The 22,998-nt window shown below is 42.4% G+C and overlaps 1 protein-coding gene across 1 annotated transcript in view; it reads right to left on the bottom strand.

The window, feature by feature from the left end:
* The window catches only part of EXT1 (exostosin glycosyltransferase 1), a 260,725-nt gene that overhangs the window by 4,157 nt on the left and 233,570 nt on the right, over positions 1-22,998 (bottom strand). Inside the window, exons 3-9 of the mRNA XM_038392961.2 lie at positions 22,275-22,382; positions 16,182-16,301; positions 12,293-12,425; positions 10,264-10,382; positions 9,220-9,315; positions 5,977-6,066; positions 1,062-1,222 (exon numbers count right to left, since the gene is read on the bottom strand). Coding sequence (XP_038248889.1) covers positions 1,062-1,222; positions 5,977-6,066; positions 9,220-9,315; positions 10,264-10,382; positions 12,293-12,425; positions 16,182-16,301; positions 22,275-22,382 — 827 coding nt within the window. The remainder of the gene's footprint in view (positions 1-1,061; positions 1,223-5,976; positions 6,067-9,219; positions 9,316-10,263; positions 10,383-12,292; positions 12,426-16,181; positions 16,302-22,274; positions 22,383-22,998) is intronic.

The following is a 22,998-nucleotide window of genomic DNA, read 5'->3' as shown; positions in this document are numbered from 1 at the left end:
CCTAACTCACTGTGTGACCATGGGCACAACATGGGACCTTTGTTGCCTCATCCATCAAACCAGAAAAGTGGGGAGGAAAAAGCAGGATGATACCATGAACTAAGCTATTAGGCATACAAAAATTAAAAACTCCACTGGGCCTTTCACAATTAGTGGGAGAGAGATAGGGTTGACTTTAAATCTTAAGCAAGATAATGCAAGACTAGAATTCGGACTAGCTCACGTGCATTGTCGTAGCCAAGGTGGGTAACTGTAAGGAAGAGCATGTGGAGGCAAGAAAAATCAGCAGGTGTGGTTGGAGAGAAAATGGAATATGGCCTAATAAGGCCTTCACAACTGAAGTTCAGATGATTTTGTTGTGGACCTAAATAAATCTAGATCCCTCTTTAACCAGTACCTACTTCCTCCTTTGTGGGGAGTGGATCAGATACAGCAGCTTAATTTGACTTTTTTAAAGGCTAAGAGAGGCCTCCTATCTACCCTGCTCTACTGAAGCGGTAATATCGTGAATTCTCTCCAATATATTGTGCCTGAACTACAAGGTGTCACTACACTAAAGATTCAAGTGTGGCTGGAAAAGTTAGCAGGTCTACCGGCCATGACAGTCAGCTACCACAAACCCATAGTCAGTCAGGCAGTTACCTTCACTCCTCTGCACTACAGGCCATTTGGCCCAGGAGTTTAATAAATTTGGGGCTTCTTTGAAGGGCATAATTCCTGAAGTTAAAAAGAGCAATTAGATTGCCTCAAAATACAAGCGACTTCAAAAGAGATCCAGGGAACACAGTTATGATTACCAGATCCCCAGAACCAAACTGGGAATTTAAATCATTACCCTATAAACGGAGGAGAGCTCCATCTATTCTCTACCTATGTTTCCAATAGGACCTCCCCACCCCCCCTTTTTTTTGAGGGGAGACAAGAGTTCCTTTTTGGGGGGGCAGGAATGATAAGATTTTCATTCCTTCTTTCGGTCAGGAACAAATTTATTCACCACCTTTAATAAAATAAATAAATAAAAATAAAATAATAATAAAGACAAAGATGCTTTGGTTTCTTACTTGTGGTAAATAGCAGCTCCCGTCAATACCATGGAATAGTCATTAGTCCATTTGGATGTATAGCCCCATCTCTCCTTAGTATTATCCCAAAAGTGACTGCGAGCAGGGTACCCTACAATCCTCTCCGGAAAACTCTGCCATACTGTAAAGGCAAAATCCACCTGCAGGCAAAGACACATGCCAAATGAATAATCAAACTGTTTAAGTAATTGCCAACAAAACAAAATATTATCTTTCCACTAATTCATAATTCAAAATCTTGGAACTGTTGCAAAACATTAATTCGGTGTATTCATCAGTAAATTAAAGCGACTGCTTGACATTTTGCCCTATAATTATGCACATTTTAATTTTTTCTGTTAAAGGAAGTCTAGAGCACTGCAGCATTACATTAACATTTTGCAGGCATGCCCTTTACAATTAAAACCTTTTCAAATAGAATTGTATATGTGTGTGAATTTATACTTCTATGCCAGGGATGGCCAAACTTACTGTATACGACAATCTTCAGAAGTTTGAGAGCCAGGGTGCCACTGCCGGAACTTCAGCCCTGCAGCAAGGTGGTGAGGCTAAGGGCTTTTGCCCTGCGGAGTCAGGGGGTCTCAGGGCTTCAGACCTGTGGGGCGCACCTGCCGGGGCCCACTCCTGCTGAAGCCCCAAGACCCCTGGCAGGCACTTTCTGTGGTGCTGAAGCCCCAAGACCCCCCTCCCTGCTGGCATAAGTGGTGGAACTAGGAGTTTGGGGGGGGGGGTACTACCGCACCCCCTGCTTGAAGTGGTTTCAATTATATACAGGGTTTATAGTTTGGTTTAATGACTCTCAGCAGGCCCACTATAAAAATTATTCCAGTGCCCCTGCCTGCTGGGCAAAAAGGCTCCTAGCCCCTCCACCCCTCTGCAGGGCAGAAGCTCCTTGTCCCACCATGCCGCTGCAGGGCAGAAGCCCCGAGCTCCCGCAAACAGTCTGGTGGGCCGAGAATGGGGAGAGCACGGAGGGCATCAAGAGACCACTTTAACTGTAAAAGAGCCGCATGCAGCTCACGAGCCACAGCTTGGCCACCCCTGTTCTATTCCATAGCATATCCCCTCATCCTGCACTTTTTAGCAGCTCAACTATACTCTGCGCATGAATTCAATGTTATCAACCTGAAGCATTTTAAAATCATACGTCAGGTCCTCCAAACACAATGAGATTCGCTCAAAAATCATGGTGTTTTTTTTTAAAATAATAAATGTGGGGTTCTATCTATTTTCTTTCTGGCTTTTCAGCTTTTAGGATATACTTGCGTCAGGTTTTTAAGTATTTCTTTGCAGCCATGAGGGGCAGAAACTTACTAAAAATGGATGAGATTCTCATGTAGTTAACATGACTCCAGGAACTGGGGCTTTATGAAAAATACTTTATCAGCAGCTTCATGATAAAATTGTGAGAGCTGGCAACATTGCTAATTTCTCTTCAATATCCCAACCTCTGAGCACAAAAAAAGGGTTGCAGGAGGTCGGGAAGTCCATCAAGAAGAAGAAGGGGAGCAAAAACCAACTATAAATACCGAGGCCAAAACCATGCAAAGCTACTGAGAGCTACACCTCAGTTCCACACTGATACCTGAAGTTCAACCTAGACCAAGGGCAAACTTTTTGTTCCGAGGGTCACATCTGGGCGGGGAAATTGCATGCAGGGCCCATGAATGTAGGGCTGGGGTATGGGTTTGGGGTGCGGAGGAAGGGACTCAGGGCAGGGGGTTGGGTGCAGGAGGAGTGCGGCGGGGGTTCAGGGCGGGGGTTGGGGTACGGGGTGCAGGAAGGGTTCGGGGTACGGGCCCTGACCCAGCACCACTTACCTTGAGTGGCTCCGGGATGGCAGCAGCACACAGCATGACCCTGCTGCCCCTTGCCTGCGGATACCTCCCCCAAAGCTCCCATTGGCCGTGGTTCCCCGTTCCTGGCAACTGGGAGCTACGGGGGGGTAGTGCCTGCAGGCGAAGGTAGCACACAGAGCTCTCTGACCCCCCCCACCCCCCAGGGGCTGCAGGGAAGTGGTGCTGGCCGCTTCCGGGAGCGGTGAAGGGTAAGGGAGGCAAGGAGCCAACTTTAGCCCCATGTTGCCATGGGGGTGGCAATCCAGTGGGCCGGATCCAAAGCCCTGGCAGGCCAGTTTGCCCACCCCGACCTAGACTCAGACAAAACTTTGCTCAAAAAACCTCTCAATGAACCTTTCAGCAAACATGACCAGAGTTTCATGATTGTGGTGTTAAGGAGTCACAGATATTTCATCTTTAATACAGTAATACTTCTGTTAGAACAGTTAGATTTCCTTGTAATTATTGCCAGAGCTTTTTCATTTACAAATTATTGTGTGAAAGAGAAGAGACACAAACGTATTGGAACATGCAGTTAGAGGCATAATCTATTCTTTCATGTTGTTTGCAGGAACTTGAATCAAATGGAAAGCCAATGCAGCTAAAGTAGTTACTTCTTGTGATAATGATTTGGATGAGATCTGAACTAACATATCAAAGTACTAAGGTTAATCTTAAAGTCCTTTCCTGTAAAACCTGACATCTGTTTTCTTTAGATGAGTTTGAGAATCTCAGGTTAAGAAAAACAAGAATAAACCATCTACATCTACAAGTACCTACTACTACCACTACTAACCCAGCTAATGTCCTCACTCATGTATTGTTTAAATATCTGTCCTTGTAATAGAAAGAAGCATTAAAACAAGCTGAGCTCCCTAGGAGAAGACGAGCCACAGTTTATCCCCTTAAAACACTCCTTGTCCTAGACAATTTTAAGCAGCATTACCACTCAGCTGATCAGCGGGAAAAGCAACGAGTCACTTCAATCCCCGTATCATTTCCATCCCATACTGATTTCTAATTGCTTCCCATACAAATATCCCTCCAAGCAGCACTTTTGGGCTGCCACCCTTGGAAATGAAAACAATAGACGTTATGCTTCATTTCATTATGAATGAAAAACCTTTATTAACACTAGAGCTGAGCAAAGAGTAGAAAACGTGTCTGGTGAATATTCATTCACACTTGAAATGTCAGCTTGACCATGCTTGTGAATTTTTTTGTTTGCTTTCCCTAGGATGAACACTCGTGAAAAGTGGATTTTAAGTGCAAATGTTAGCTGAAAGGGAAATCTGAACTCAACAATTCAACTACATTTGAATTGCAGTTTAGTTTATTTACATAAGCCATCCAATAAGGGAACAGAAGCCATATCAATGCCCCAGTCCTAAAAAGAAAACTATGCAGTAAATCCCTGCCCCCACGTGCAGACCCACTGAAGTGAATGGGGCTCTACCTAGGCTCAGAGGCCTGCCCACATATTTCCCATTGCAGGACAAGGGCCCAACTGATGTACGGTGCTAACACACACAGACGCACACGCTATTTTGAATATTTGCAGCAAATTACTCAGAGCAGTGAAAATGCTGCGAAGAAATTCACAAATCGTTTCACAAAACAAATAAACATTAAAATTCTGCCACCTCTTTAACATAAAAAGGTGCCAAATTCCGTGAAAAAAAAAGTTGCCCATTATTTGATTTGTGTAACCAAAAAAAGGGTGCAATGACTAGGATTACAACCACTAAAATGGGTGTGTATGGTGGGGGGAAATGATGGGAATAACAAAGTGGGCTCCTGTAGTACCTTGTAGGAGACTCTGGGTAAAATTCTGGCCCCAAACAAAATCAGAGTTTTGCCATTGACTTCAATAGGGCTGGGATTTCACCTTGTCTTGAGCAATAATCTTGAGCCGCGGGCCAGTGCAAGGAGTCTTCCTTGGAGAACTCTGGACTTTGCACATGTTATCTCACAGAGGCTGCGTTCTTCTCAATCTGACAGGAATGGCCCAGGTGTGGCTTGAGGGCCAATGCTGCACTATTCTACAATACAGAGTGCAGCACATGGGGACACCGTGGACCTCCCCATGGATCAGCTGAAGGGCTGAATGCTGGGACTAGTAATTCCATACTGGCAAGGAGAGTCTCTGAGATAAATTATGTGTGGTCTTAGGGCTTAGAGCAACCTGCCAATGCAATACTCAGTCTGGCAAAACTTGGGCATAGCTGCCTTAACGTGAGTTGTAATGGGATCATCTAAAGGGCTACGACTATTGACAAAAGTAAGAGCAGCTTGCGGGGGGAAGTGGGGAGAAAGAAATGGTTCTGGATGTGATGAAGGAGGGGGAAAGGAATAGAAGACTGAAAACAAAATCAAGTCTCTAAGCTTTTCAATAGCCACCATTAATAATGTATTTCCAATGTATTGTGCTTCTATATAAACAGTCATTAGTCTCCTCTGTGGTTTTCAGGACAAGGTTCCAGAAATCAATACTCATCCCAGTTGTAAAAATTGGTTTTCTACAGAACCTTTTCTTTCTCTCCTTTTTTTTTTTTTTTTTAAGTGCAATCTTGCTTTGGGCATAAATGCCAGAATGTCTCAACCATCATGTATCTCTAGCTCTATGGTACAGTGATACTGTTAGCGCATTGTGTGTGTGTAGGAGAAAATCAAAACACTTGTACCCAGGCAGAAATACTGCCTTTGAAGAAATAATGTCCCATCATTGAAGATAATGTGTGGGAAAGGGAGGAACCATGATCAGCACAGTGGAAAGGTAATGCTAAAACAGACTGCTGTTAGCTGTCCACACCTGCCTATGTTACTAAAATGATAAAGAAGGGAAGAACCACATGCTAACGATGCCAATTAACCATGAAAAAATCCTCTCCTGCTGGCAGGTGGCGGCAAGATTTTTGAGACAAATGCAATATATTAAGCCTGGGGTGCGAGTGGCAAATATTATAAGACACACACACTCTGGCAAACAGGTCCTAAGAACAAGGGTGGGCATCAGTTTGGAAAAGCCGGAGAGGTTTCAAGAGGATGGGTCTTACCTCGGTGGTTGAAAGCACGGTGTCCTCATCAAGGCTTAGCACAGCATCTGTGACTATGTTGTCATAAGGTAGGAAGCGACTGCTCATAACCTGTGGGTTTCAAAGAGAGAGGGGAGAGGGAAATCACTTGAGACACTCATTTCCAAAAGAAGGGGAAAATAATCCTTCTGCATATTCTATTTTACTCTTCATTCTTATTTCGTCTGTGGCACATCGTACGTCTTTATCTGATAGGAAGGATTTCTCAGCTCAAGGGTGAAAGGCTGTCATTTTCCATCAGCCCAGCAGTCAGCTTATACCTTGGACCTGAGGAATTAATTTCTGAGATCTCTCTCTCTTGAGCAGGCTGCCTACCTCCAAAACCCAAACTGTAACTGCATCTGCTGAGAATTAGACAGATGTAGGGTTCTTCATGGCTGACACCTGTCTGGCAGCTAGAGTTGTCCCTCACCTCCCCCACTCCACTCCACTATAAAATGAAGTGCTCAGAGAGACCTTGAACCTTTGATAGAGCTATTCTGTTGGCAAGCTAATGACCCCACTTTGCATCCCAGGCCTTGTCTACACACAAAAGTTGTACTGATTTAACTGTAATGGTATAGTTGAAGTGGTATGACCCTCCATGTGTGGATGCAATTATACTGGTATAAAAGTGTTTATACAGGTATAGCTATTCCTGTATGGGAAGGAGAATAAGCTATAGAGGTCATAAGGCATTTTTATACAGGTATAACTGCATCCACAGTAGGCATTATACTGGTATAAAACTGGTATGTAGATCACGTTTTTATGCCAACCTGGGATATGTCTCAGTGTAATGGGAACTAGATGCGAGGGGGGGGAAAAAAGAAGATGACAACAAAAAAGGGGAATCTATTTAGAAAATTTTTGGTCTGCATTACCAATGAGATCTAAGCTTCTTTTGAGTACTGAAAAATGTATACAAGAACACTACACACGTATTCTCTCTCCCCCGCTCCTTTTCCAGCCTGTAGGAAAAATTGCTTGATTAGTTTATATTTTTGTGTGTGTGTGTGTGTGTGTGAGTGTGAGTGTAAGTGTGAGAGAGAGAGAGATAGGGGTATACTGTATGTGCCTAACTCTAACAAATAACCACGGGGCCTGTCTCTTTATTATACTTTGGCAATACTTGTACAGCTTGTCATGCCAATAAAGCATTATTGAACCGCATTGTGTGTGAAGAAATCATTGAGTAAAAACTAAGATGAAGAAATGAGTTTTGCACTTAGCTGTGAAAGCTGATAGTGAGCTCATGTGGAAGTGAGTTCCACAGTCCTGGGCTAGTTCCTGTGAAAGCTCTGTCTTCTACAAAACTGTCATTGTTTGGGTGGAATTTAGCTGTCATGTGAGGTCATGACTGTGGAGGAAAGGACAGTCTGATATGTAGCCATAGTTATTCCTGTGGAGGGCTATCAATAACAGAATGGAGTTCAAAGCTGGCTCTGTGTTCAGTGGGAAACTAGTACAGAAAGTAAAAGAGAGAAGATTGGTTTCCATAGAGGATTTCTAATTGGCAATAACATCTGAAGAAAAATAATTAAATCGGGGGGGGGGGGGGGGGGGGGAGGCGGAACGACAATCCCATGCAATTAAATACTTACACTGTTCTTATAGTGAAAGAACAGAAGAAGAAGTCAGGAAATCAGAATTCTGTTTCTGACTCTTTTACACACTTACTATGTGAGCTTGGGCTAGCCACTAATTTTTATCTGTATCCAAGTTGAGCCAGCTGTAAAATGGGTGCAATAATGCTTCTCTGTTTCACAGTAGTGTTATGAGGTTTAAAGTGCTTTGGGATCCTTGGATGGAAGGCCCTAGAGAAATGCCAACTATGAAAATTAAGTCCTTTGTTAGATCTTTGGAGTGCACTGAGCAGCTCAGCAAGATTTGTGAAAACAAACAGCTTTTCTGTTTCAGAAGCCATTTGGTACGTGATGTGGTATTAGAAAGGAGAGACTGTCCACTACAAACACATTTTTGGGAACTTAGGAGATAGGTTTGTAAATTAAACAGCTCCCAGGACAGTTTCTTCATATGCTTAGAACTGGCCTGGGTGGTCTCCCCAAACCCCACCCCCCCAACCCCCGGCAATTCACAAAGTATGAAAATAGAGGGGAAAAGCCCATAATGTTTGCAATGCTCAGAAATCCCCAAGCAGTAGCAGCAGCAGCCTCTCTTAGCCATGCAGCAATTCTCTTGACCCTGTTTACATGTCCAGTGACTAAGGCAGAACTATTAGCTGTCAGCTTAGCAGTGCCCTGACTTTCCCCTTGTTAAGCCTACTGGGGAAAAGAGCGAAGACAAGGCGTAAAAATTCACAGTAGGATTTTACAGCCAAAGTAGCTAAAACGTCACACCGTGAATTCAGGGGGAGAGAAAGATGATAAAACTCAGATGCCTCGGCTCTGACTTCCAGCATTGGCATTAGAGAGAGATGATGAAGAATGGGCCTGATTCTCTACTCCATGCCAATGCTCTGGGGGTCTCATTGGCATGAGTGCAAAGCTGGCAGAAAATGCCACTATTCTCACTTGGTAACATTTTACCCCCACTTTGCACTTGCGCCAGTGACTACGCACAGGGGAGGGCAACAGAGTACCTGGCCCAATGGCAGAATTTTTTTTCTCTCCCCCTTTGCTGTCTTCTCTTGACCAGTCAACTGTGCTTGGATCCCACTGGTTCCCAGGCTGTGCATATCTCCCCACCCTCTCCTTGTGAGCACCCTAATGTCCTTGCTGACAGCCATACAAGCCATAAAAGCAGCTCTTTCTCACAAGTTTCTGGAAAACACACTTGCCAATTTCTCTGGGAGCCTAATTTCCAAATCGGAACACAGATGAAGGGTCCTCAAATCCTGCGTCAGAACGCTTAGACTAGCATTTGGGTGCATTATTAATTTAATGCTCCTGCCTGCTGACAGGCATGCAAGATTAGCACCTCCTCTCTAGGGGGCCACATTTGAAAATTCGGTCCCTTATGCCACTTTCAGACTAGCAGTATTGAATGCCACCTTGATCAACAGCTGACATGTGATGAAAGGACAATTTTCATGCACTGAGCTTTCATTAGAATGAGTCTGCAATCAGATTGGTACAAAAGGCAGAGGTAAAGGATGGGGCATTGCCCACCTGCTCACCACTAAACATTCACTAGCTGGAGAAGTAAGTACCCAGTCCCATTGCATTATACTTGCAATCTTTGACCGTTATTCTCTCCACCTACCTTGCTCTCCCCTTCAATGACTATGACAGGCACAGGAGTGGCAGGCCAGCGGTGTTTGGCTGGGAGGGGTTTATCACAATTCCATAAAACAATGATCTGAAAGAAAGATTGACCTATGGTGTTAGACACACATGGGTATACTTATGTCTATGGTGTTCAAACCTGGAGGACCCTGAGCACCAAATGGATTCAATTTAGGACAGTGGTTCTCAAACTTTTGTACTGGTGACCCCTTTCACGTAGAAAGCCTCTGAGTGCAACCCTCCCTTATAAATTAAAAACACTTTTTAATATGTTTAACATCATTATAAATGCTGGAGGCAAAGCGGGGTTTAGGGTGGAGGCTGACGGCTCGTGCCCCCCCATATAATAACCTCATGACCCCCGAGGGGTCCCGACCCCCAGTTTGAGAACCCCTGGTTCAGGAGTTTCAAAAAAGGCTACACGATCAAATTAATATCAAGTTGGTATAAAAATAACATCCCCCAGGTACTCACCCACCCTGACAATAAATTCTACATCCCCTCAGTCAAACGCCATCTGAACAGGAAACCAGAGAGTCTCTAGACTCACTCAGAAGTGTGTCACTGGTTTACTTGGGCACCTGTTAAACGCTAAAACACTCATGGACTCTTTGAAGTAGAGGGCAGTCCTACTGCCTTCTTGAGATAGTATCACTGGGCAGTGAGAAGTCCAAATGCTGCTGAGATAAAGGGAGGTAAGGCAGTCAATAAGGCTTTAGGCCTACTGACCTTTTCGTTATTTACATCATATATACCCTAGTCTTAAAGCAAAGCTGTTATTTTACCTTTCTTCCCAAAATAGATCAGAGTTGTGACCATCTGTTTTCCACTTTTATTAAAGTTCAGAGTTTTTATTCCCCACACATGCTGGTTAAGCGATCTCAGAGAAAATGAGGATCAAAGTTTAAAACAGGGAATTTGAAACGAGAAGGCGGAGCGACAAAACCTGAAGTCAGTGGCATTTTTGTTTCTGTGATGGCTTTGGCTCAAAAGTGATTGACAGTCAAACACCAGGGCTCACCTGTGCACAGTACTGGGACTTGGCTAGAGCAACCAGGAGTTTCAGCACAGGCTGAGATTGGGAAACCAAGGGAGTTACTGCATGGATAATGGCAGTAAACTTGGAGGGGGGCTTGAGACCTGAAATGAAAAATGGATGCAAGTTGAATATAGACCAAGTTGCCTTGTGTAGCATAAATCAAAGAATCAGAGATGGAAAAAGACCATTTAAGAACAAAGGAAATACCATGTTGGATCAGACCATCTATCTCATCCAGTATCCTGTCACTACAGTACCAGATGCTCCAGAAGAGGGTGCACTCCTTCGCATAAAACTTCCTAGCTCTCTGAAAGCACTGTCTATATTACAACCACTGCTTTGACATCCTTTCCTCTGATTCCCTCCTGGATGTCCTGCAATCTGGGTTTCTCCCCTGTTGCTCCACAGAAATTACCCTTGCCAAGTTCATCAATTAAGTTCTCCTGGCCAAGTCTAAGGGCTTCTTCCCTCATCTTCATGCTTCCTGATTTCTCTGTTGACCTTGATACGATTCATCACCCCCTCCCCCTTCGACTTCCTGACAGACGCTGGCTTCTTGGTGCTCTCTTCCTGCCTCTCCAATAGCTCCATCAACGTCTCCAATGGTGCTTCTTTCTCCCCTCTGTTTCAGCATCCCTCAGAGTCATGTCCTTTGTCCTCTCCTTTTTCCTCTACATCCTTCCCAAGGGCGACTTCATCCACACACAAAGCTTCAACTATCATCTCTAAGTTGATGACTAACTATTCTGCATGCCCATTGAAGAACAATCCCCCCTCCATCCATACTTGTGAGTCTGCAAGTCTCTGTGATATACGATTCCAGTCATCCTTCCACCAGCTCATATACTTACTCCCTTCACTACTGCTACAAATACCATTCTCCTTCCACCTCACCCAGGTCCACAACCTTGGTGGCACAGTCATCTTTCTCCTCCCTAATTGGAAGTGTTGTTCAATCCTCTTAGTTCTTCTTCCACAACAACTCAACGTCCAACTTTTCCTTTTACACTGTAACAGTGGTTCTTTGAACAGCCTGTCAGACCTTTGCTGCTGGCACCAGAGTTGGAACTGTGGTAAGCAGTGACTGTTGAGGCTGCAGGCATGTTCCCTTGCAGAATTCAACATTCAGTCTTTGCATAAAGGAGCCAGTGATCAAACTTTCTCAGTTCCTCCCACTCAATCAGAATCCATACAGAGACTCTGAAGAAGTGAGGCTGGATCTATATTGACAATCAACTCAGAGAACCACCATTGTTTGTGAATAACTTCTGCTGTCTCCGAGTATTGTCAAGCTGAGCGAAGCAACGAATGCAAACCAGTTTTGCCATGAAGTTGCCTGCTACTGATCTGCAACATAATGATAACCAGAAAGTACAGGGAGGACATGGATTTGTTACAATATTCTTTGTAAGTGGCAGCTATTAGAGGGGTGACATGATATCCTGTATTTATGCAGGTCAGTCAATGACATTCCATCCAGCAGGGGGCAGTGTTTTGGGGGCAGTGGTTCTCAAGCAGGGGTAGGTGTATTCCTGGGGGTACACAGAGGTTTTCCGGGGGTAACTAGTTTTAAAACAGGCCATGTAAAAAGCACTAGTGAAGTCAGTACAAACTAAAATTTCATAGACAATGACTTGTTTATTCTACTGTATATACTATTCACTGAAAGGTAAGTACAATATTTATATTCCAATTGATTTATTTTATAAGTATATGGTAAAACGAGACCGTAAACAATTTTTCAGTAATAGGGGCTGTGACACTTCTGTATTTTTATGTCTGATTTTTAAGCAAGTAATTTTTAAGTGAGGTGAAACTTGGGGTACGCAAGACAAATTAGACTCCTGAAAGGGATACAGTAGTCTAGAAAGGTTGAAAGCCACTGTTTTGGAGGACAGGATAAACAAGAATACCATTAACTAGATATTTCTGGTGAGCCATTTACAACATACCATCCAGAAATCAACAATACCCCAATATGTGTGAGGTCCAGAAGCAAGGATTCACTCACCTAGATTAGCATAGTAGTAAGGAAAATCTCCCAGATATGAGGAATACTGTGGCAATACGAATAACCCTCCAGGATGTTTGTTCCATATTAAACTGTTACGTGATATGTGCTTAAATATTCTGTCCTGAATAATCTGGAAAATAAGAAAGGTAGTGATTTGTAAATAGGTTGTAATGGCCATTGGTAGTCTTCAGCAACTCTGACAGCCTGCAATCACTACACATTTTCTAGAAAGCAGCGAGACACAAATTACGTGGCATTCCTGTTTAATCTCTTTTAAAAACTAAACTGAACCTATACACTTGTGCACATTCTCGGCAGTTTGAGGCCTTGGATAACAGTATTCAAACTATCTCATTAGTCTCTGCAGACATAGGGATCTTGCAATTCATTAGATTCTGCATTTAAAGTGAAATATTTTTCCATCTAAAATCACTTGTCAGTTGCAAGCCTGATTAGTTCATTCTAGAGTTTACCATCCATGACTTACATAAAATAATTAGTTAAGAATGGAATTACAAAAGATGGGTGTTATTCTGAGATAATGAAAACTTTTAAATACACAAAGACAGACTTCCAAGCCAAACAGGCTGGGTTGATATTTTTCCCTTTACTTTATAATTGAGTTATTATGTGACAAAGTGACTAATTACATCAGGTCCCATACATATTTTACATATAACTGTCTGCCACGGTGTGGTTCCAGAAGTTCCGATTTCATCCAACATGGAAAGAAATTTGGGCAACTACTAGTGCAAGCTTTTTGGAGCAGGGAAAAGATGTGTATCTTTGAAAGGGCCATTAGATGATCTAGTCTCACTTCCTGTGAAACACAGTTTATAGAATAACATTAACAGTGCTATATGTTTGCGATGATAAAACTAATTCTATATACTCAAGGTGTATGCACACAAAATTTGAAAGCAAAGACCACATGTGTAGGAAGAGCTATTGATTGAGTTAGTTGTAGAGGTAAGGAGCCTCCAAGGGCATGAGGGTAATGTGACATTAGGGTGATATAGCATGTGAACGAAGACTGTCCCAAATGGTCATTTCTTAAAATTTGTGATTACATGGGAAATTCACAGGAACAATCTTAACATCAAACTAGCAGCATTTTTCACGTGAGAATAGAGGACTCAAGACTGTGATGTTATACTATCAAGTGCATCTCTACATATTTCTGTTAATAGATGTAAAGTTACATGCTTCAGCTATGGGTGTTTTGTGTGGGAAGGTGCGGGAAAGGTAGTGACTGCCTTCTTCCCTCCTTTAATTTATGCCACTGAACATAGCAAGAAACTAGAAAATGCAGAGAGAAACAAGAAAATGCATATCTTCTACCATCTGATGAAGAACTAGATGAACTACCTCCTCTGGCCCTCCCCATCCCATTTTCTCAGAACTGATGCATAAACAGATAAGTAGTAGTCTGCAGGTTTATATGATGAGTAGGTTTTCATAGACTGTACAATTTTCCACTGCTCTGGTAGCCGACAATGCTTCAGAGAAAACACACGGCTCACATTTGATGATCTTTCAATGTACACAAAGCAAACAATAGTTTAATCTTGAAACAAACTTCTGATGTCATGCAACATAAGCAACCTTTATTGCATGTGAGGCATACAAATCTCACTGATACTGTTAGTCAGAAGGCTAGGAAGCCAACCTGTAGAATATCTCACATTTAACAGATAGCAGATTAATGTATGGCACTTCTGGCAAATATAAGAATCCTTGCAGCCTATAAGAATGGTGTGGAGAAAAGAAAACTCGAAGGAAAGGAAATAGAAAAGGAGGAAAGGAATCCATGAAGAGCTAATCAATTCAAATACAAAAAGCATATGGTACTTTGCTAAATGTCTTCCAGAGATTTCTAAATACCGGCACCAGCTTTAGAGGCTCTCTGGTGATTGTGGAACACAGGCAGTTTTATAATGAGGAGGTTAGGCACTCCGGCTGTATCTGTCATGTCTACATGGAATATATTGCTGGCACAATATTTTGGCCCCCGCCTCCCCAAAATTATTCTGTCCTATACAGGTTCATCGCTGTAGTGTCGGAGTGCCTTCCAGTAGTGCACTAAATGTCTGTCACGTGGTTATTCTCTCTCACTTCTCCTATTCCCAGGGGAGAACTGTGTAAGCTGTGTAGGGCTGGTTTCTGTTTCTTAAATTTCTACGCAGCTCTGTGTTGCAATTGGAGAAGAGAGGTTGAAGAAGTGCACCTTGCACTTGGAGCAGAGGATGAGGAGTTTTGCAATAGTCCTTCCTCCCATTCCCCCATGGTGTCAGCCCAGCCCCCAGAGAAAGCTGTCACCTGCACAGCCAAGCTTTGCCCAATTATTCACCAAGGGTTTCATCCTGGAGCTTTTGGTGATGATATGCGGGGCGGAGACCATTGAACATCCTGAAGATAAGACCTTCATGACTTTGAACTTGAGTTGATATTCTACAGGAAGCCAGTATACAGAGCAGTGGACAGGTCTGATGTGCTCATGGTAGCCTGTGTTGCTGAGGAGACATGCTGCAGCATTCTATACCCTTTGAAATTTCCTAAGGGCTGATGGCTTCATGCCCAGATATATCGCACTGCTGTAGTCCAGACAGGAGGTGACTAAATGATATGTAGGATCATCAAGATATTGCAGTACTATGGCATTATAGTTAGAGACTGAAAGTAACTACCAGAATAAATCCATTCCCTCTCCAACTATACGATTTACTCTCCCCACATCAAATTTTAAGCAGAGGGCACATTTGATCTTACCAACTTCTGACACCTAAATAAAAAACAAACCTTTTATTTTCTCTCTTTCTGAAAGAAAACAATTCAGGCTTTTCTGGTGATTGTTAGACTCTGGAATGAGCACCTGAGCATGCATGTTATTTTCCACTGAACAGAATTCTTGTTAATTTGCCTTCTCTACATAGAAGTGGTTCTGTGAGATTGCTTATCCTGGATTCAAAAAACAAAAGGTACGATATGCCTGACTTGGTTTCATTAAATTAAAAACTTGCAGCTCCTGCCCTGTTCTATCCTCAGAGTCTTCCTTGCTACTAAGCTCAAGCTTCTTAGCTGGTAGCTTCCAAATCCTAGCTACAGGTGTTACTAACCATCCCTGACAAACTGACAACTATGGACACATTATTGAAGATGTTTCAATTCAGTCCTAAAGTTGCACTTGAGGGCCCTGTGGACAGATTCTGTAAATGAAACAAAGGGAGCTGGGGATACCCCAATTGCAAGAGAGATCACAGTGAGTACAGAACCAGTACTCCTTCCTTCTCCACAACCCTCATTGGGGTAAGGAGGAAGAATGGCTGGAGTACAGTGGGCTCTGGCTATCCACAGCTGGACTCCTATGCATAATTTGGGCTTTCTTCTGTATGTCACCTTCTATCTCCCCTTGGAAATGCACACATTTGATAAATCTCAGGTGACTTACAAGCAGCCACTTCCAGAACAAGAGACCTGTGAAAGGGCATCAAAACGTTAAGGGGGAATGGGAGAAAAGGGGCTTTTCAATTATATTTTTTCCAAAATGAGTTCTAATAAGGTCCTTTGAAGGATCACATTCACTATGAATGACAAGAATACTGATTCATCAGCCATAAAGCCTTGAGAAACTGTGATGGCACAAGACAACTTTTCCATGTGTCGGATGGCTCCTATTTGTCATTATGTCAGTTTTCTTATGTGGATTCAAATAATGAAGAAAATATTTCCTTAGGGGAGAAAAGTTATCAAGCTGCTGAACGTTTTTCCAGTGACCAATCACATGACACGAAAGCCAAGGTCACACTTATAACAGCTCAGCACGGAGCGTGGCAGACATATTAAGGAACATCTCTGCTCTGACTAATATCTGAGAATTGTTACTCACCTCTAGTGTGGTCAATACAATCTTCTCAACTGAAGAAAAATAAGCCTCCCACAAGAACTGTGTCTGCTGTCTAAGTGCTAGGATTTTATCCTGATGGATAGACCTGATTGTAGAAGGAATCTGTAAGACAAGGTGCACTACAATCAGATGGTGTGGAAAACAATGTAACCTGATCAAATTAATATACACTTGAGAATCCCAAACTAGCATTCTCTGCTCCTACCCAGCAACACAGATTCAGTGTCAGCCAGTACCCCCACGCGACACAGATATGTGAATTAATAGCTAAAGAACAGCGACTGGAAAATGAATGAGCGGCACACTTTGTGACCTTTGGTATTTGAGCCTATTGGATAACCTTAGGATTTACTAGCAATTCTCCATTTTTTAAAAAAGTTGTTTCTATTGTAGCAAATGCTACTTTTCCTCCTTCTGGAGCTGTGGAAAGTCACAGTGAGGAACTTTTCAGTAAATCCCTTGCGCACACAGCTTTTTACAAACCACTAATTTACAATACTAGTAGCTGCGGGTCTTTAAGAGTCCGACAATGATCTCCATTCTGAAAGTATATTAAAGGAATCTGAGATTGCAGTCACTACAATGTGGCAACACAAATTCCCTGAAGAAACCCTCACAGCATCTGCAGCAAAGCCACCCCTTGGTGGAATAATGTGGGGAGAGGAAAACAAGCCCCTCCAACATCTGCTATTTACAAGGAAAAAACAATGATATTTTTCACTGGACACACTGTACAGCTTTAATTCTCGTAGAGCTTTCCTTATAAATTAAAACTAAATCCTACCATCCGTCTTCCCGCAAACCAGATCAGAGAGGGTGTGTGTGTGTGTGTGTGTGTGTATCCACATTCCCCCTTTGGAGAGAGTCCAGCATCTGTACAGACTAGTATTTAGCTTCTTAAAAGCCTGATTCTCATTTACACTAAGAGTTTGTCTACTCAGGGAAAAAGCTTTAACTAGCTAGTGCAGAACAGCTAGAGGGGAATAACTACTCCACATTAGCACCCCATGTGGACACTTATTTTGCATTAAGAGTTCCTTTGTGCAGTTTAGGTTAGTTGCCTCTGGAAGCAAATTAACCTAAATGGCAAAAAAGTGGGGAGTTGGTGGGAAATAGCTATTGCCCTTTGAATTCACACCCTGGCTATTTTGTACTAATTTTCCCATTAATTCTCCATGTAGACAAGCTCTAAGGTCTCCATACTCACTTCTCTGGCCGTGTAAGTGGCCATCAGAGTGGGTGTAACTGTAATTTATTCCAACTTCAAGATCTCTTTACACTGTCAGAGTGGTGCTAGCGGCCTAAGTATAAATGAGAATCAGTCCCCTTCACTGTAGTGTGGGTATGTTCACTTCTTGTAGGAATGGGGAGTTATTTTGCTTTGGCACCTACTTCTAATTATTTCAAGTCAGACCACCTCATTCTCCTCCTCTTATTTCTCAGAAGCCTTTCATATATTTACTTTCAGGGCTAATTACACACAGGCACCAAAGTTTGCTTTGATACGTGGCATTATCATCATCGTCCGTCTAGTTATTAGATTAATCTAAACACCCACACCTCTGATACACACACACACACACACACACACTTCCCACATATAATATCCCCATCAGAATACAATTATTCTTCATATTAATGTTCTGAAAGAGTTTGGTGGCAAAGATTACTGTGCAATTTCATACACATCTGCAGGAAATTGTTCCATAAGAAACCTGCTCCAGAACAGGATTCAAAGTTTTAAGGTTTGATATGTAAAGAGATTCAGGAGGGTTATGTAGATGTTATACTATTATTATTCTGTCTCATTTGCATTCAGATAGTGCCCACAACTCCCAAACAGGATCATGGCTCCACATTGTTAGGTGCTGTACAAATGGTAAGAGACAATTTCTGCCCCAAAGATCTTACAATTTAAGGGTTTGTCTACATGCAATCAGGGTGTGTGTGTGTGTGATTGTGGCATGTGCAGACACACCCATGCTAGCTTTAATCTAGGCAACTCACACCCTGATAGCAGTGAAGCCCTGGCAGCACAAATATCAGCACAAGCAAGCCACCTCCAATAGCTGCCCAGGGTTTCAGGCTGGCTTGTATAGTTTGCATTGAAGTTTGTGCTGGTGCAGCTTCACTGCCATAGGTACCCATGTTAGGTAGATTAAAGCTAGCTCAGGTATGTCTACATGGGCTACAATCACAACCCCACTTCCACTGCAGTACAGACATATCCTCAGACCTTGAACTGGAGTTTAAAAGGACAATGAACCACGGGAGTGGGATACCATATAGAAGCAAAGTAGTCAGGGTGACAAGAGGCCTTTGGCATATCAGAGTCTTTTGCTTGATCCTTCCAGTAAAAGAAGCAACACAGGAAGGGTGGGGCACAGGGAAGCAGTTAAAATATACACAGGCCGTCCTCGACTTTACGACTTTGACTTACGACGAATGGCACTTACGGCGCTTCTACATTGACACCCTGATTCAACTTACGACTACAGGTTTCACGTTTACGATGCTCAGTCCCGCAATGGAGCAGATTGCAGGTTCCAGTTGCGACTTATGATGCAATTGTAAGGAACTATTTGTGTCGTAAGTTGGAGGACTGCCTGTATACAAATGAGGCATCTTACTATTTGAGTTTATACCACTGTATTACAAAATTCAGTCCTCTGATATGGATTATAAAGTGGATTGTTTTCTATTAGGTTCCTGTAAGTATGGGAGTATAGTGATGCGTGTTAACAGCACCATTATCAACAGCAATCATATTATTGTGACTGCATTTTAGTATGGCCATGGGGCATAACTTCTAATAGACATAAATGTTTCATGGCACCACGTATGATTCCACAGGGCTTGATCTTGCGCTGGCCAGAAAATGAAATTAACACCTGTCTCCAACTATGGCATGCTCACTTCTTTGTAATACAGAAGCAATTCTGACCCCGAATGTTGAAGAGGTTATCGTTGTACAGAAGACTGCTTCAAGTATGTGCCCATAAACATTGTGCCAAGGTTAGAGAATTCCTTAGCTTGCTTGTGTGCCTGGCCTGTTAGAACAGCTGGAAAGCAAAATCAGAGTTCCCATTTTAACTGTGTTTGCCTATTAGTTATTATTCCGAAAGTCAGATGTGTAAAATGACGTATTAATTCTAATCTGGCAGGATTACACTGACATTATTAGAACTAGATGACGTCTTAATAAAAGGTAATTTTGGTAATAAAAGGGAAAAAAAGATAACCCTACGAAAATAAATACAGGAAGACTAAATTAAGACTCGAGCTAAACTGGTTCTATGGTAACAAGAATATGCAAATAAAAACATCCGAGCTGTTCTAAAACAGGAAATGAAAAACTACAACATAACAGAAACATTTCCCAGAGCAGACATTCAGGCTCTGTGCCAGCACTTTACAAACACTGTTAATAACGGTGCCGTAGCTGTTCAGTAAGGAAGCAGCTGTGAAGAGAACATTATAAGAAGGCACAAGCTCAGCAAATTATATTTTTTTAAAATAATTTTGCTTACAAAAACGTGCTGTCCTTTGAAGCAAAAAATTATTTTATTTTTATACTTGCAATTAAATTAATCATAATCGTTCTCTCTTAAGTAGGGTTTTGGGGTGAGATTTTTAAGGGTATTTCATCTAGGGACCCAAGAGTTTAAGCAGTTAACAGTTAAACTCCTCCCAGGGTCCCTGCTGCTGCCACATCTGGGGCTCTGCTGCCGTCCACCATACCAGCATCTGTGTGCGCCCGGCATTTCGGCTGCTGTCCTGTGCCAGTGCTCTGCTGCTGCCCAGCATCCCGGCACGCTTGGGGTCACTCCAGGCTGCCAGCCCCACAGCTGGGATGCCGGGCGGCAGCAGAGCCACAGACTTGGGGGGCAGCAGCGGAGCCCCACAGAAAATATTTCAACTTTTATAACAGAAATAAGAGAGAGACAAGACAGAACTGGGGATGGGCGGTGTGTGGAGAAATCAAATCAGTATCTTAGATGTCTGTGTACTAATGCGAGAAGTATGGGGAACAAGCAGGAAGAACTCGAAATGCTAGTAAATAAACACAACATGACATAGTAGGCATCACGGAGACTTGGTGGGATAATATGCATATCCGGAATATTGGTATAGCAGGGTACAGCTTGCTCAAGAAGGACAGGCAGGGAAAAAAGGGAGGAGGTGTTGCCTTGTATATTAAAAATGTACACACTTGCACTGAGGTTGAGATAGAAATAAGAGATAGACTTGTTGAAAGTCTCTGGGTAAGAATAAAAGGGGTAAAAAATAAGGATGATGTCATGGTAGGAGTCTACTACAGATCACTTAGCCAGGAAGAAGAGGTGGATGAGTCTTTTTTTAAACAATTAACAAAATTATCCAAAGCACAGGACTTGGTGGTGATGGGGGACTTCAACTACCCAGACATCTGCTGGGAAAATAACACAGCAGGGCACAGATTATCCAACAAGTTATTGGAATGTAGTGGAGACAATTTTTTATTTCAGAGGGTGGAGAAAGCTACTGGGGAGAGGCTGTTCTAGATTTGATTTTGACAAATAGGGAGGAACTGGTTGAGAATTTGAAAGTGGAAGGCAACTTGGGTAAAAGTGATCATGAAATGGTAGAGTTCAGGATTCTAAGGAATGGTGGGAGGGAGAACAGCACAATAAAGACAATGGATTTCAAGAAGGCAGATTTTAGCAAACTCAGGGAGTTGGCAGGTAAAATCCCATGGGAAGCAAGTCTAAGGGGAAAAACAATTGAAGACAGTTGGCAGCTTTTCAAAGAGACATTATTAAGGGCACAAGAGCAAAACTATCCCACTGCATAGGAAAAATCATACTTAGTACTGCCCTGAGTGCAGTGGACTTGACTAGATGACCTCTCGGGGTCCCTTCCAGTTCTGATTGTAAAATGTGGGGGTCTGCGCCCCTAATTTCCCAGGTAAATGTTTAACCGTGTAACCGACAGAATTTTAATCAGTCACACAATTACTGTTTTACACATTATTTACATCCCTAATTTCATGAACTAAAGATGCAGAAGAGTGTCTCTAGGGGGATTTTCAAAACGGATATTAATTTCTAGTGCCTCAGTACCTAAATACCGTTAAAATTTGGCACTTCACCCATTTGCCTCAAAATGCTTTAGAAATCACAGAAGAATCATGATGCCCATTTTACTGCAGGGGGAAACTGAGGCATACAGCGATATGTGATTTGTCCAAGATCACACAGGAATTCAATAGCAGAGCCAGAAATCTAGAACCCACATCTCAGTTTAGTGCCCCAGCCAATGGACTACAGCCACAGCTTTGCTCATCCTTTAATAGGTGCTGCACTGGAGAAATGGATTTTCAATGGTGTTTCCTTAATGATATTACTGTATACTTTGGCTTCTAACTGATTTGGAAGAAAACACAGAAATAGTATTATAGAAATAGGAAAAACAATCTTTAAGTGCATTTAAGAAAGAAGCAGATAAAGACTGTAATAACACAACACTAACTGGCAATTCTATAGCCCTCTTTCATTCTCCCTCATGGAGATAAACAATTAATTGAGTCCCACAACACTTTGCGGAGATAAGTAACATTATCCCTAAAAATGAAAAAGTGAGGTACAGAAAAGTAAGGGACAGATTCTGCCTCCCACACCAAAGTTGGGTAGCACCTTACTCCACAGGTAACATCTTCAGTGTCATCATCTCCCTGTACATACGGCAATCTACATCAACAGGTCTCTTTGCAGAGTAAGGTATTCTGCAGCACAAGTACGGGGGGCAGCAATTGTTCCCAAATGATGTGTCCACCCTAGGGCATGTAGTTTATAGATAACGGAGGGCATCCTATTAGAGAGGCATCCAAAAGAAATTTGATACTCTTAAAAAGTTTCTGCTGTGTTTAACAATGTCTGAGCGATCTTCCGGTCAGAAAATGAATGATGTCATAATAAATGAGTTCATATTTACAGTGACCCTAACCCTAACTGACCTTTTGGATTCATCTTCCTACAAGCTTAGTTGGCGGCAGCAGCACTAGCAATATGCTGAAGGCCACAGATGTTTTCTTACCTGTAATAACAATCTCTCATCCCCTATGACGGCAGCTTGGTTCCAATCAATCACTTCGGAAAATGGCAACTCCCATCCATTGCTAAGCATAACTGGGACACAGGCAGCCTGCAGAGAGAGGAATTGCAGGCATTAAAAGAGTCACTGAGTGTGTGGTCATTGATTAGCACAAACTTTGAAGTGCATACAAATTGAATTATTGGCATTTTCTGCAGGAGTCAGGACCCAAGCTCTCATGAAAGACATTAAAAAAGAAAACCTGCAAAGGGCCCTACAAGGCAGACATAACAATACATCTGCCAAGATTCCAGCTGATCTCCACTCTCCAAACAGGCTCCACATTTGTTTGCATGCAGGGAAACCCTGATTTTGCATGTACAAAGGAGAATTTACACTCGGATGTAGATGTTTTGTGAAACAACTACAGAGTTCTCTAGGGAGGTAATTTTCTATTAAATTACATAAGATGGTTTAAGAAAAATCCTTTGAAAATGTATTTAACTCTTAACTCTTTTCCATAAGGCTAGAGGTTTAGTTATCCACTTTGTACATCATAGTACACGTTCTGTGCTTGCAAACAACTGCACATACAAAACCTAGCCAGAGTCAGAAAGGCCAGTTTGGAAAATTTAATCCATTGACTTTATGTTTAAATATATACATATATCACTCATTTATCACTAACTTTTGTTCTGCCAGTGTGTCCGATATACTATGTGCTATT

This window comes from Dermochelys coriacea, chromosome 2 (genome assembly GCF_009764565.3).
Source record: "Dermochelys coriacea isolate rDerCor1 chromosome 2, rDerCor1.pri.v4, whole genome shotgun sequence".
Lineage (NCBI taxonomy): Eukaryota > Metazoa > Chordata > Testudines > Dermochelyidae > Dermochelys > Dermochelys coriacea.
The sequence above is the reverse complement of the archived record's forward strand: the minus strand, read 5'-3'. Positions and strand labels throughout refer to the sequence as shown.